At 36.4% G+C, this 13,177-nt stretch overlaps 1 protein-coding gene across 4 annotated transcripts in view; it reads right to left on the bottom strand.

Moving 5' to 3' along the window:
* Positions 1-13,177, bottom strand: part of LOC127863473 (uncharacterized) — a 100,629-nt gene that overhangs the window by 53,946 nt on the left and 33,506 nt on the right. For 2 of the 4 annotated variants that reach the window (XM_052403020.1, XM_052403016.1), the window contains exons 9-16: positions 11,971-12,102; positions 10,448-10,562; positions 9,544-9,703; positions 9,167-9,282; positions 7,829-8,068; positions 6,651-6,894; positions 5,721-5,862; positions 2,267-5,007 (exon numbers count right to left, since the gene is read on the bottom strand). In XM_052403020.1, the coding sequence (XP_052258980.1) occupies positions 2,267-5,007; positions 5,721-5,862; positions 6,651-6,894; positions 7,829-8,068; positions 9,167-9,282; positions 9,544-9,703; positions 10,448-10,562; positions 11,971-12,102 (3,890 nt within the window). The remainder of the gene's footprint in view (positions 1-2,266; positions 5,008-5,720; positions 5,863-6,650; positions 6,895-7,828; positions 8,069-9,166; positions 9,283-9,543; positions 9,704-10,447; positions 10,563-11,970; positions 12,103-13,177) is intronic. The other 2 variants (XM_052403017.1, XM_052403018.1) reach the window with 2 other exon arrangements.

Below are 13,177 nucleotides of genomic sequence, written 5' to 3'. Positions count from 1 at the left end.
GAAAATAAGTTGACTATCATAAAAAAGATGTTACAGTTCAAATGCTTGTCTGTCTAACATGTAATTACAGGTTATGGAAAACCTTCTTGCAGAACCAGGGACAGAACCAATGGTTTTGTCAGACTCCGATGATCATTTGAATGACGAGGAGCTGGATGTTGAAACAGACTATGATAGCGCTGGTCATTAGACCAATATCATTTGTTTGCTTGTAATGAAAGAAGAAATAAAACGAGTCTATATCTCTATGATTTATCACTCACCTGTGCTGATGACAATAATTATTATTATTATTGGTTTGTAATCAACGTAGTATACTCACACGGTAGCATATTTACGAAGTCACTGTGTTACAAACAAAATGGCCACAAAAACAATGTATTTAGATGTTATGTGCAACTCTTTAATTGATTACGCCCTACATTAATCTTATCTTATGCGTCCGATAAATTCCGATGAACCCCAGATAAGACGGCCTGCACGTCTATTAGGGCATAAGCGTCAATAAGGACATATACAGTATATGGAATTGACCTTAACCTAAGCACCAAAGTTGGTCCCCTTCAAATGATAAATATTTTTTGCTCCTACACTAAAAGGAAATAGAACTGACATTCACCTGAGCATCAACCATCACTTATACCAAATAAACGCTATGCACAAACTTCAAGCGTAAACTGTGACCTTGACACAACCAACATGGTTGTTTCATGTGACACATCATTCAGATTACATTATGATTATTTGTGCCAATTTATTTCAAAATAAAAAAATGCATCCCTGCATGTTTTTGGGATAATATAAGGAATATGCACAAAATACAAGTGTCCACTGTGACCTTGTCCTTTAAGCAATTTGTTTTCATGATGTATTAATTATTTGTGCCATTTATTTAAACTCAACTATGCGCAATTAAGCTATAGGTCAGACACAAACAATTCACAACTGCAAGTGTCTACTGTGACCTACACCCTGAAGCTAGCAACAGTTACATGATTGTTACATGCAACTGGTCATATTGATATGATCATTTGTTCTTGTGTTTCTGAAATCCCATCATGAACAACAAATTTATGGGTTGGACACAAAAATGTAATTTCCCTTTATGCATACAAGGAATATGCAAAAAATTACAATGACTACTACAGTGATAATTTTTCATTTTTAACAATTGAGTTTTTAAAGTGCACATGTGCTGAAATAATGATCTTTTCCAAAAACCAATGAGCTTTTCAAATTGTTCAGAAAAATCTTGAATGTTGAAAAATGGATTTAAGCTGGGATGCTTGGATAGCAGCAATATGGTCTGATAAAGAAGCTTAAAATTCTGATTTTGGCAGCTTTGGCGCATGCCCTTTCTCATACCATACCAGTGTCAGGGCATAGGCCACAGTACATAAAGTCGCTGTCATATTTCAACCAAGTATAAGTTGTTTTCCATTTAGGCAAAAACTTGTTAGAAATAGTACTCGATGTACTTGCCTGGCTGTCTGATGATTCTTTAGGTGATTTATCGACAATTCCAAATACAGCCTTCAAGGTCATTTGATCTTGACTTACTAAGGTTTTAATTTCTTTTCAGGAGGCATTTTGAGCAATATGAAAGCGGATGGGAACGTCGTCTTTTATCAACCGAAGATTTCATGCACAAAGCAGAGAACCAGTAGGAATGCAAATATGAATGATATAGTATAGTTATGGCGATGATACAGTAAAAATCCCCTATTACACTCCATAAAATGCAGAAAAATACAGGTTGTGTTACAAAATGTTTGACAAGTAATGAAGTATATTTCCAATTTTTTCTCTTCTTGAGAAGCAATGCGCTTTTTTAGAGGCAGATCTTTTTGCCATATGCGCTGGTAATTTTAATGCGCAAATAACTCAAAGCGCACATGAAAAATTATCACTGCCTACTACATTGTTTTGCAGGTAACATGTGGTATTAATATGGTCATTTGTGCCAATTTAGTGCAAAATCACTTCATCCACAACGAAGTTATAAGCCGCACACGCACATGAAATGCATTACACCAACATACTTAAACACACACTGAGATGGGTAACACTATTAAAAGTCGATGGACATACGGCAATTGCACATCACAGAATTCCTCTAGTTCACTATGAGCATGTTGTGCTTTTAATGTTAAGCTTCACTAAATTTACTTAACTGTAAATATACTAAAATGTGACAAGAGATGCTGTTATTTCCTGCCAATGCCAGTGCAGTCATGAATGAGAACAGTTCCATTGTTGCACTTACCTTCCACTGTGGTATTCTTGATACCATCATCTGTTTCCTCAGTTCCAGTTTTTTCTTCCTCCTCTTTCTCACCACCATTGCCTGATGCTGTTGCTTTTTTACCACGCCTAGTGGTTCTTCTAGTTGGTTTCACATCTCCTCTCATGATTTCCATTGGCTCACTCACATTTGAACAATCATGTTCTGACTGAATTTGTACGCAGGCATTACAATCAATGAAAACATTAGAAGCTTCAACTAAGTCCGCAGCAAGACCATTTCCATGTTCTTTGTTAACTCGATAGAATTCTACAGGTAGCACTTCTGGGACTGGTTCAATAATAACTAAACTGGTTTCAAAGTTGTCACACAAGAGATCTAACCCCATTCCAACACATGGTTCTTTGGCCCCAAATGTCTCATCAAAGTCATCATCAATTTCAGAACTATCATCAGTATAGTTCATCTCTGACTCATTAAAGTCTTCATTTAACTCACCATTCAAGACAGTATTGACCTCCTCTAGTTTATTGAAAGTTAACTCAGCACTCAGGTCTCCAACATTTTCATATCCGAACCTAACTGCTTCAATTTCTTCAATCTTTCTTTTGCCCCTTACAGGTCTAGTTTTACTTTTATTCTGTTCATCTTTTACTGTCTCAACATTTTCCTTGTTGTCTGTTTTTCTTGTGGATCTCACCTTTATTGCTCTTTCTTTCTTTCTGGTTCCTTCGGGAACATTAAGACTATTGTCAATTACATCTGTTAGTATCATAGTATCTTTATTGATGGTAACATCAGTTTTTGTTTTTGTTTTTCTAGTTGATCTACCTGTTTTTGTTTTATTTCCCACAGTATTGTTTTTAACAACTGGAGAAGCTTCCAATAAAAAATCATATACATCCACCTTTGAATCAGTTCCTGTAATTTCATTGCTCACATCTATAATTTCCATTGCTTCTGAAGACTCAATAATAGTTGTGTTCCCTTCTTTGTAAACACTTCTTTTACGTATTGCTTTGACGCTTTTTGTAGGATTACATTTCTTTCCAAGTTCTGTTTCAAGGCTTTCTTTGTTAAACAAATCTTCACTATCTACTGTCTCAGCTTTACAATTCTGGTGTTCCTTTTTGGTGGACTTCATTCTATTATTGGCTTTCAAAACAGATATTGGAGGTGGATAATTTAGATTTTCTTCATCACCTGATATGTCTATCACAATTGGTGAAACTTGTTTGCAAGATTTCTCAGTTTCAGCCTTTTTAGTTCTGCCTTTAGATTGATTGCTCTTTTTAGTTGAAGATGATGCACAAATTATATCTTGACCTTTGGTAACATTATTCTTCTTATCTACAGAAGAATTGTCATCTTCAAAGATGAATAATTTACATGCAAGTTTTGCATTTTGTTGATCCTCTGCAGTCATTTTGGTAATACTACTAACAGTTCTGGAAACAATATCAGTTTGAGGCTTTCGTTTTCTTACAGACTTTGCCACTGAAGGCGTTATCGGCTTGGTCTTTGGGAAAACAATGTCATCATCCTCATCGCTATCAATCAACTTCTGAAGTTCAGCAATCCTGTTATTGTTTATCTGATTCATTAATGCTGGTCTTTTTGTTGTGCTCAGCATGCCTTTCTCAAGCGAAGGCATTTTTGGTGTGCAAAGGGCATCAAACTTGCTCTTTGACTTCATTGGTGTTGCTTTGATGTCTGCAGTTGTTGGGACAGCAAGCTGGAGATCCTTCAGAATGTTCTTGGCAACACCCGTTTTCTTCAAATCTGCACAACCCTCAGCGGTGAATCCAGTGTTTCCTTTCTGTGACAGCATCATTGCTTCCATTTCCATCTCAGTCTCTAACAAAGTCTGATAGGAATCCTTGAACAGGTCGGTAGATGTTAAAAAGAATGCTGCAGATCTACTCAGAGCTAGCCTCGACACCAGAATGGTACCATGGACCAGGTTCTTCAACATTCCACCCTCTTCGAAATCCTTAACCATTTGGTACATGCTATTAACGCTTTCATAATCCTTCTCTATGAGATTGAGCTCAGCTTTAACACAGCTTGCTGTTAGACAGGTTGCCAGTACATCTGGGTGGTGTTTGAACAATGACTGTTCAATCATCATTTTCTTCTGCTTCGGAGACCTACTGAAATACTGGCTGGGCTTAAGGAAGGAGTGATCTCTGAACACGTCTAAGCTTGTGTGCAAATGATGGAGAGTCTTTCTCACCGCATCGTGTGATCCAGAGTCCATCAAGAACTCTGCCATGGCTACACCCATAAGCAAGCTCATCTTGTGCATACAGGTATCAGAGTAAGAAGGGGCTCCAACTTTGAGACATGGGCACTCAGGAACTGCCAGAACCTCCAGTTGGCGTTTCTTGTCACTGTTCAACACCGTGCAATGACCAACTCTTTCAGGTGTTTTGTTTCCGTCAGTTTTCTCTTGTTCCATAAATTTACTCGGTGTGATCTTCTCTTCTACTCCAATACAATTACCAACATCAAGTTTATTATTATCCCAATTGTCTTGTTTGTTTTCATTTTCTAATTTCCCTCTGTCTGGTTCGGAATTGCTTGACTTGTTATTTGTTTCCTCTGAACTGGTAAGCCCTGCGTTCAGTGTGTCCTTGCCTTCAGTGAACTTGTTCTTCAAGTTGAAGGTCAGGTGGATGGCATCTAAGACGTTGAAGGCCTTGTTTACATTCGCCTGCATACCGTGCATTCTCAGCATCTCACACAGGAACTGACACGACCTGTATTAGTCGTGTTTTGAGAAAACTGGGCATAATGCATGTGCGTAAAGTGTCGTCCCATATTAGCCTGTGCAGTCCGCACAGGCTAATCAGGGACGACACTTTCCGCTATTATGGTATTTTAGTTTCAAGGCAGTTCCTCCGTACGGAAAATCAAGGTTAAGCACTTTAGGCACATGCAATAAGCCCAGTTTTCTCAGAACACAACTCATTTGTTTGCAATATAACAGTCACATTAAATGGGAAGTGTTTTTTCAACATTTTGGAAATGGGTTCAAAGTTCGTTTGGATTGGGAAACATCACATCATTAAGACTAACATTGGGAAATTAAAGTTGTTTTTTGCGAATACTTATAAGTTATATTGATATACTCAATACAATTTGAGAATTAAAGTGTGTTCAACATTATATTTACCAAGGTTCAACTTATAGAGCTGGATGGGAGATCAACTAAATAAAAAATAATTTTTTTTTACTTATTATAAACCATTAATTGGGAATTTTTAGGTCCAATTTGTATCCAGTTTTCATGGGTCAACATAACCCCAAATAAGTAATAAATTGCAAGGGTCAGACTAAATGAGTAAGGTTTATTTTGAATTGTAAATGTGTCCATACATTATAGGCAATTTAAAAAATGTTACAATAGGGAGTCACATCTAAAGATGGCAATGACATTTCTAACTGGATGTGAATCCATATAATTGCTCACCATGAAGGCAGGTTCTGATAGTGTGCTGCCCGATACCCAATGTTGAGGTAGCAGATTGCCTCCCTTGGCATTCCCACACTCCGGTACAACTGGCACAGGTGGTACACAGACTGCAGGAACTCGTACAGGTAAATCCAGGCGTCTGGAACAGGGAAACAGTCACGGAAATAAGCAGCTCCGTACATCAAGCCATGAAAAAAAACCTTTGGTCACTTAGTTTCATTAGTTTATTTTTATTTATTTTAATTTGATATCTTCAAAAGCCAAAGGCATATTTAAATGTTCTCAAGTTCATTTCCTGGGTAGAACCAGTACTTGGTGTCTTTGGGGGAGATCCATAGAAGGCTCCCACAGTGGGTATAAAACCCATGACCTCCCGGTCGCTAGGTGGACACCATATCCACTACACAACAGGGACCTAACATTTGCTTGTGAATACTAAAGGACACACAACATTTTTTATTTTGAAACAGGCATGCATCTAGATGTGAAAAGAAATCTTCAAAATAAAAAGAAGAGTGACTGAAATGTAATCAAAGGCCATAATTTTACAAATTCTGGGGTTGTTTGGCTGATAAGAAAAAGTTCTCAAATAGTATTATGCTCCTAAACAATCTTCTAACGTTTTGGTCAGACGGCAGAAATGAAGACAAAAGAAAAAGGCTATATGACACTAGCATAAAACCAGAACAGCCTGCCTGTTCCTCGCAGTCTATTCAGGTTTGTGTTGTTTGCTGTTCATTAGTAACTCAGGGCTGGAATATGAAGCCTTCAAAACTTGAAGCTAGAAAGAAGATTATTTTTTAAAGTTTCTAAAGGACTTAAGACATGTCAAATTGTGTATCTCATTGGTAAAGGATTAAATAAGTTTTTGACCAACCAACAACATTTAAATTAATTTAGACTATAGGATAACTATTGAAATAATACCTATCTGACTCATGCCTTTCTGGTAAATGAGCACGTAATTGAGCACAGAGATGTGACAATGCACAGCGTCGTAGGCTAGAGTAAGCAGGTGGTACTTGCTGGGCACCTCCCAGTCTCGTCTGTCAGACACACACAGACACACGGACATTAGCCGGTTAGCAATTCCCTCGTAAAGCAGGTGGGACACATTGTTGGATTTCTCTCGGCTCAGGATCTTTGTAAGGGTCTTCACTGCACTCTCCTTCTGGATAGGAAATATGGATGACTGTTTCATGTTTGATTAACATTTGATAGTTCACTTTATTACTATTATGCTCTATGTTTCTTAAAAATATGCAGGTACAATCTAAATGTACAGTCACTATTTTTCATTTGAATAAAGCTGGATTCATTTTTGTTTGCGTGGACATAAAATTTCATAGAATTGAAGGACACTACAGCAATTAACAAGGGACAAAATTGTCACAAAACCAGGTTATCAATTTGAAAAAAAAAAGTCTGATAAAGGGAGACAATTCAAATTGTGAAATGTTACTGATTGTTCCTAGTTACCCCCCTTATGTCAGATTCAATCTATTTTTAGTCGTGGCAACCTTGATTTCAATTTGAAAAAAAAAGTCTGATAAAGGGAGAAAATTCAAAATGTGCATTGTTACTGATTGTTTCTAGTTACCCCCCTTGTGTCAAATTCAATCTTTTTTTTAGTCGTGAGGACCTTGACCTTGGAGATATTGACATAATTCTTTCACATGACACACCATCCAATGATTGTGAACAAATGTACCGAGTAATTTTAAAATCTCCCAATGAATGACATAGTTATGGCGCGGACAAGATCATTTATGGCCATTTTTTACCTTTGAAGTTCAAGTGTCACATCGCATGACACAACGTCCATGATGGTGAACAAATGTGCCAAATGATTTTAAAATCTCACAATGAACGACATAGTTATGGCCCTGACAAGCTTGTTCCGCCCGCCCGGCAGCTCGCCCGCTGACATTTGCCAATCTAATAATCAGTTTATTCCTTCGGAAAACCTGGTTAAAAAATATCATAAGACTACCCCTAATGAGAAAGGAGGTCGCCAGCAAAAAACATATTGGCTTTGGGAAACCATGCTTTTATTAAACAACATCATCACAAGGCTACAAATTCAACCATCGTTCACTGTATACCTTGTCCATGTAAATCTGCAGGTAAGCCGTCATCAAGGTGATGTACGTATCCGTGGAAACCAGAGACTTGATGGCAGTCTCAGCGTCGCTATAGCGGCCCATAGCAACAAGGGCATGCACCATCTCCGTGACGATCATGGTCTTCTTGTTCTGCAGCTGGACTTCAGGAAGTTTCTTGTCCACCACAAGTGTGCAAACAACTTTCTGAGCAAGGGTGAGAGCGCGCAGGGCAAGTTTAGGCTAAAATGAAATACAAATATACAACACAAATGTTTTACAGTTGTAATGTTTGTTACAATTTTTACTGTATTTACATACATAAAGCAGCGCAGAAATATATTAAATAATGAGCAGTAAACTTCAAACTTTGATTTAAAGAAAATTCAGATAAGACTAAGTAAAATACTTTAGTCAATGATTACCTTGGCAACAGGACTGGTTATGCAAAAAAAGAACAAGTTAAACAAAATGACAGGCAGTGTTTCATTTTGCAGTGCATCCTGAGTTCTACACTTGTACAATTGGCTGGGTACTTATTGCAATTTTAAGATATTTCATTTTTACACTTTGGAATTCATTGATTTATGTATGTAGGGGAAAAAGGACACATTGATTGCAAAATGAAAATGAAACACTTTACATGTGTTTGCCTTTAAAATCAATTAATACTGATATAATTATATTCTCTTGAAATGCAATCTTTGAAGCATCCTTTCTAGGGTGCATAAAAATTTAAGAAAGAGAAAATTTAATTTCTAAGTATGATAATGAAAGAAATTGAAACTACAAAACTCTTAAGCTAAATCATATTTTATTGTATGGTGGCAATGCATTTTAACAAACACGAGAAATGGATTTAAACATGATGATTGAAAGGTGAGGCAAACAGCCAAGTCCAATTGCTATATTGAACCAACAAACCTTGAATTATTGAGTTAATGGAATTTACCATACCCAACACACACATACACACACACATCAATTGGAATTAACAATATGACATTTCTTTAAAAAAAACACTAAAGCATGTCACAATTGTGATAAATATCCCTCCCCAACCAAGTATAAAAAAAAATCCAAATTTAAAAATGGGTTTGAGTTCATCCATTTTTAACACAAAATCAATAAAAATGGCACATACACAAGTTCATTTTATAAGAAACGATGCATGCAAGTTTGAATGTTGTATGCTGAAAAGTGCAGGAGTAATTAGTCTGACAAATTGTCTCTACAAACTGACCGACTGACATTTAAAAAAAAGAAAAGAGTCCAGTATACCCCAACCCTAAATCATCTTTATTGCAGGTTATACGAGTTAACACACAAAACCATTGGTACCTGTAGCATGATGTTGAGGCGAACACCACACTGGATCATGATGTCACAATGGGCGGCTGGCGGAATCAACGAGTTGAAGTCAGTCATGGCTGTATCTGCAGGCACTGTAACATTTCCTAAATAGTAATGTTGTAGAACCTTCACATTAGGTCACACAAGAAGGTTTGTATCAGATGACTTTATTAGGCAACACACAGAAAGAATGGAATTGCACTAAAAAACATGATAAAAAGAATGCAAAATAGCTAATAATTAAAATAAACAAGTCCAAAGAGAAATAATGTTATTTTCAAATCCATGCAGCCACTACATTAAAAGACACTGCCAAAAAAACACTCAATCGACAAAGAACAAAAGAAAACTAATGCATGTTATACCTTTCTGGTAGATCTCAGCCAGCCCTTTCTCCCATTGGTTGATGGCATGTTCCAGGCGGCTGATGTAGGTCATTTCTGGCTGGAGCTCACAGGTAGCTGTGGTAACATCCTGGAGTGCTCCTGAGGTCACATCCTTCTTGGTTGTACTCTCTTGAGCTACCTAGTAACACGGCAACAGCCTGTGATTTTGGAACCATCTCAGCGGAGGAAAATAATCTACATTAATAGCCCCACACTGACAGCGTTTCTATAAAATCTTTATTTTAAGCAGCGGGTAAGTTGGCATGGAAAGAAAGGATATCAGCTGAAAGGAGGATAAATCACAATCCTGACAGAGAAATGACCTTGACATTGTGTAAAGGCTGTGACAAAAGCATACACATTCATACATTTGTATAAGGGAAGGGAACAAATGTAGAGAATTCATGGTTTGTGCCAAAATTTAGAAAGTTTAACCGCTGGGACATTATCTGGGGCTTCATAAAAGAAAATAGTGCAAGCTTTAGCAATAACATTTTTAAATTTAAGTCAGCATCTACCATGTATATCATGGATTCTGGTCTGCATCAATTATCAGTTGTAATGGGGGTCCTTTGTTTATGACATGTTGATCTTTAGTTGTCATATTGGTTAACTCGTAACTTAACCCACACACCAGCCAGACTTGCAGTCAAGTTATCAATATCGTAAATAATTGTTCATAGATCGTTTATATACTGCACTCTCAAGGGATCTTGAAACTTGTCTCAACATGTCAAGTATAAAAAATATGCACATAAAAACAAAAGCATTAATGATTTTAAAATTGCTGCAAACAAACCGAAATATAAACATTCTAGCTTGAACACAATGAAGATTATTAAAACATAAATGCAAACACACTGACAACTTTCACCAGACCCACCTGCATACGTTCATAGTGGTCGATGAGGTACTTGAGATAGTAGCAATGTCCCTCGAATAGCAGGTGCTGGTCCTTAAAGAGCGCTAGGCACTCTTCAACCACGTCTTGTAGACTCCTGTGAAGGAAAAACCAACAACAACATTGAAACACCATTGTTTGTCCAATATCAAGCATTGAATAAATAACTACCATGGGCCCTGCTTTGGCCTTGGTTAATGATAACTGTGGTTGTCAAAAATTAACATGTACCAAACCTATTTCTAGATTTTTATCAATTAGCCGTATTCCCAAAGATAATTTTTATGGGGTTGAACACATGGTTATTGCTAATAAGCTCCTTTGAGTATTGCTGATTTGTTTGGGAAAATTTCTGATCATTGACCCCAAAATGTCTGCAACTTGTGTATAGATCTGTATGGACATTTCTGGGTTATATTATGCAGGGAACAATATTATACCATTGGCAAATGATGCTCTGTTGTTTCTTTTTATAATCTGTTCAACCATATTAAAGCTTTTAATTTAGAAAGCAAAATAAACTTCAATGACATTTTTTAACCTCATAATGATATTGTGATTTGTGTAGACCACATTTTGAGTTCGTTTTATTCATCTGATGGACATTGTGACAGTGGGCAATTTTCTAATGCGCATTGATTAAAAAACCTTTAGATTGGATTAATCCTTGGCATCGAAAAAACAAGTTTTCTGCAAATGTCAGCCTCCATAGGAAGTTCATACAGGTAAAGAAGGAGAACATTTTCTCAGACTTTTAACTGTTGTTAATTGAACAAATTCTCAAAAAAATTAAGATAGGCTTGGGTTATGGTATAAAATTAAATGTGTTTAAAAACATCAGAAAATTATATTTTAAAAGCTGCATCTTTCATTATAGGTGTATCATGATATGTTTCTCGTGTTATTAACTGTGTTCTTAGTATTGTTAACATTTATGTTTAAACAAGAGATGTGTTTGTCAGAAACACAATGCCCCCTTATGCGCCGCTTTTTTTTTTACCTTTGACCTTGAAGGATGACCTTGACCTTTCACCACTCAAAATGTGCAGCTAGATAAACATACATGCCAAATATCAAGGTGCTATTTTCAATATTGCAAAAGTTATTCAATATTGCAAAACTTTAACCTAAAACTTTAACCTAGGTTAAAGTTTTGGGACAGACAGACAGACAGACAGACAGACAGACAGACAGACAGACAGACAGACAGACAGACAGACAGACAGACAGACAGACAGACAGACAGACAGACAGAATGACAGACAGAATGACAGACAGGCCAAAAACAATATACCCCCGATCATACTATCCAGGGGCATAAAAAGTAAAGTTTGCCAGACATGAAATCCTTAACCTTGAAATGAAGTGAATCTCAAATAAAAATGTCATTTAGATTTCCCCCAAAGACAACCAGTACTGGTTCAAGTCAGTACTAGAGAGCGTTTCAATAATCCCTAAGCTTTTGATGCAATCGAGCTAAAATAAATAGGTATAAAACTACTCACTTGTCAGGCAGGGTGAGTCCGGTCATCATCATGCAGTTGACCAGCTCCATCAGTATTATGCCCCGCTGTTCTTTCTGTAGGTCACAATCTATCAATTTCACCAGGATATGGAATTCAACATCAAATCGTCTCCTAAAAAACGTGCAAAAACAAATTGTGATTACCTATAACAGTAAATCTTTGATGTGATATATCCACTTAGTTTGTTTATAAATGAAAGAACCATCCTGTAACCAGATTTTTATTCTATGCTGGTTTTAAACAGTTGCAAACATACCGTTATTACTTTTGAGTTTTCAGACACTTCAATATTTTGTGACAGAACATTTTGAGATACACAATATTCAAAAAATGCAGTGTATGAAAAATTCAAGACAATATGTAATTACACCTTATCTAATAATCTCGTGTATAATGACACCTGCCTGATGGCTTACATTTTATATGCTGTAGCAAGAACTTTATTTGCATTATCGATATAAATAAAATGTGAATTGGAATAATTGTGATTTTCTATTGTTTCAACGGGTCATTTGCATGGGCATAGGAATGTATGCTAACAAGCAAATTTGTGTAATTGATATCCCCACAAAACAAATTATGTTTATGGATAGGGGCAAATCCTTTGATGTAAGCATGATTAAAACTTAATATTTCAGTGAAGGGTATTTGTTTTTATGCGTTTAAATTTTGTAGCATATTTGAGATATAGTCCTGACAAATAACATACAAAAACAACCAAGGGCAATAACTCTTATTTAAGAAAGTGTGGGGTTATGGTTTTTCTGCAAGGCTGTTCTCCTCATTGATATCATTATACCCATGAAACTTTATGTTGAAATCTTAAATGGATTATGAAATGTAGCCCTGAAAGGTTAATCATATGAAATCAACAAAGGACAATAACTCTTATTAAAGAAAGAGCAGGGTTATGGTTGTTGTGCATGGCACTTCTTCTCATTTTTATTGATATCAATACACTTATGAAATTTTATGATGATGTCTTATATAGTTTCTGAGATATACCCCAGAAAAGTTTGTGACAGACAGAAAGAAGGACTGACAAACAATGCAAATTCTATGTCCCTCGCCTTTGGCAGTGGATAATTACATATATTAAGAAGGGCTCACTCTGCCAGTACCCTAGTGAGGCAATGGCTTCAAAATTGAATATCTGACATAACAAAAAAACCATTGTATTTGTATA

The sequence above is a fragment of the Dreissena polymorpha genome, unplaced genomic scaffold (genome assembly GCF_020536995.1).
Source record: "Dreissena polymorpha isolate Duluth1 unplaced genomic scaffold, UMN_Dpol_1.0 chrUn009, whole genome shotgun sequence".
In the NCBI taxonomy this organism is placed as follows: domain Eukaryota; kingdom Metazoa; phylum Mollusca; class Bivalvia; order Myida; family Dreissenidae; genus Dreissena; species Dreissena polymorpha.
Note: the sequence above shows the minus strand (reverse complement) of the source record. Positions and strands in the feature narration are given on the sequence as shown.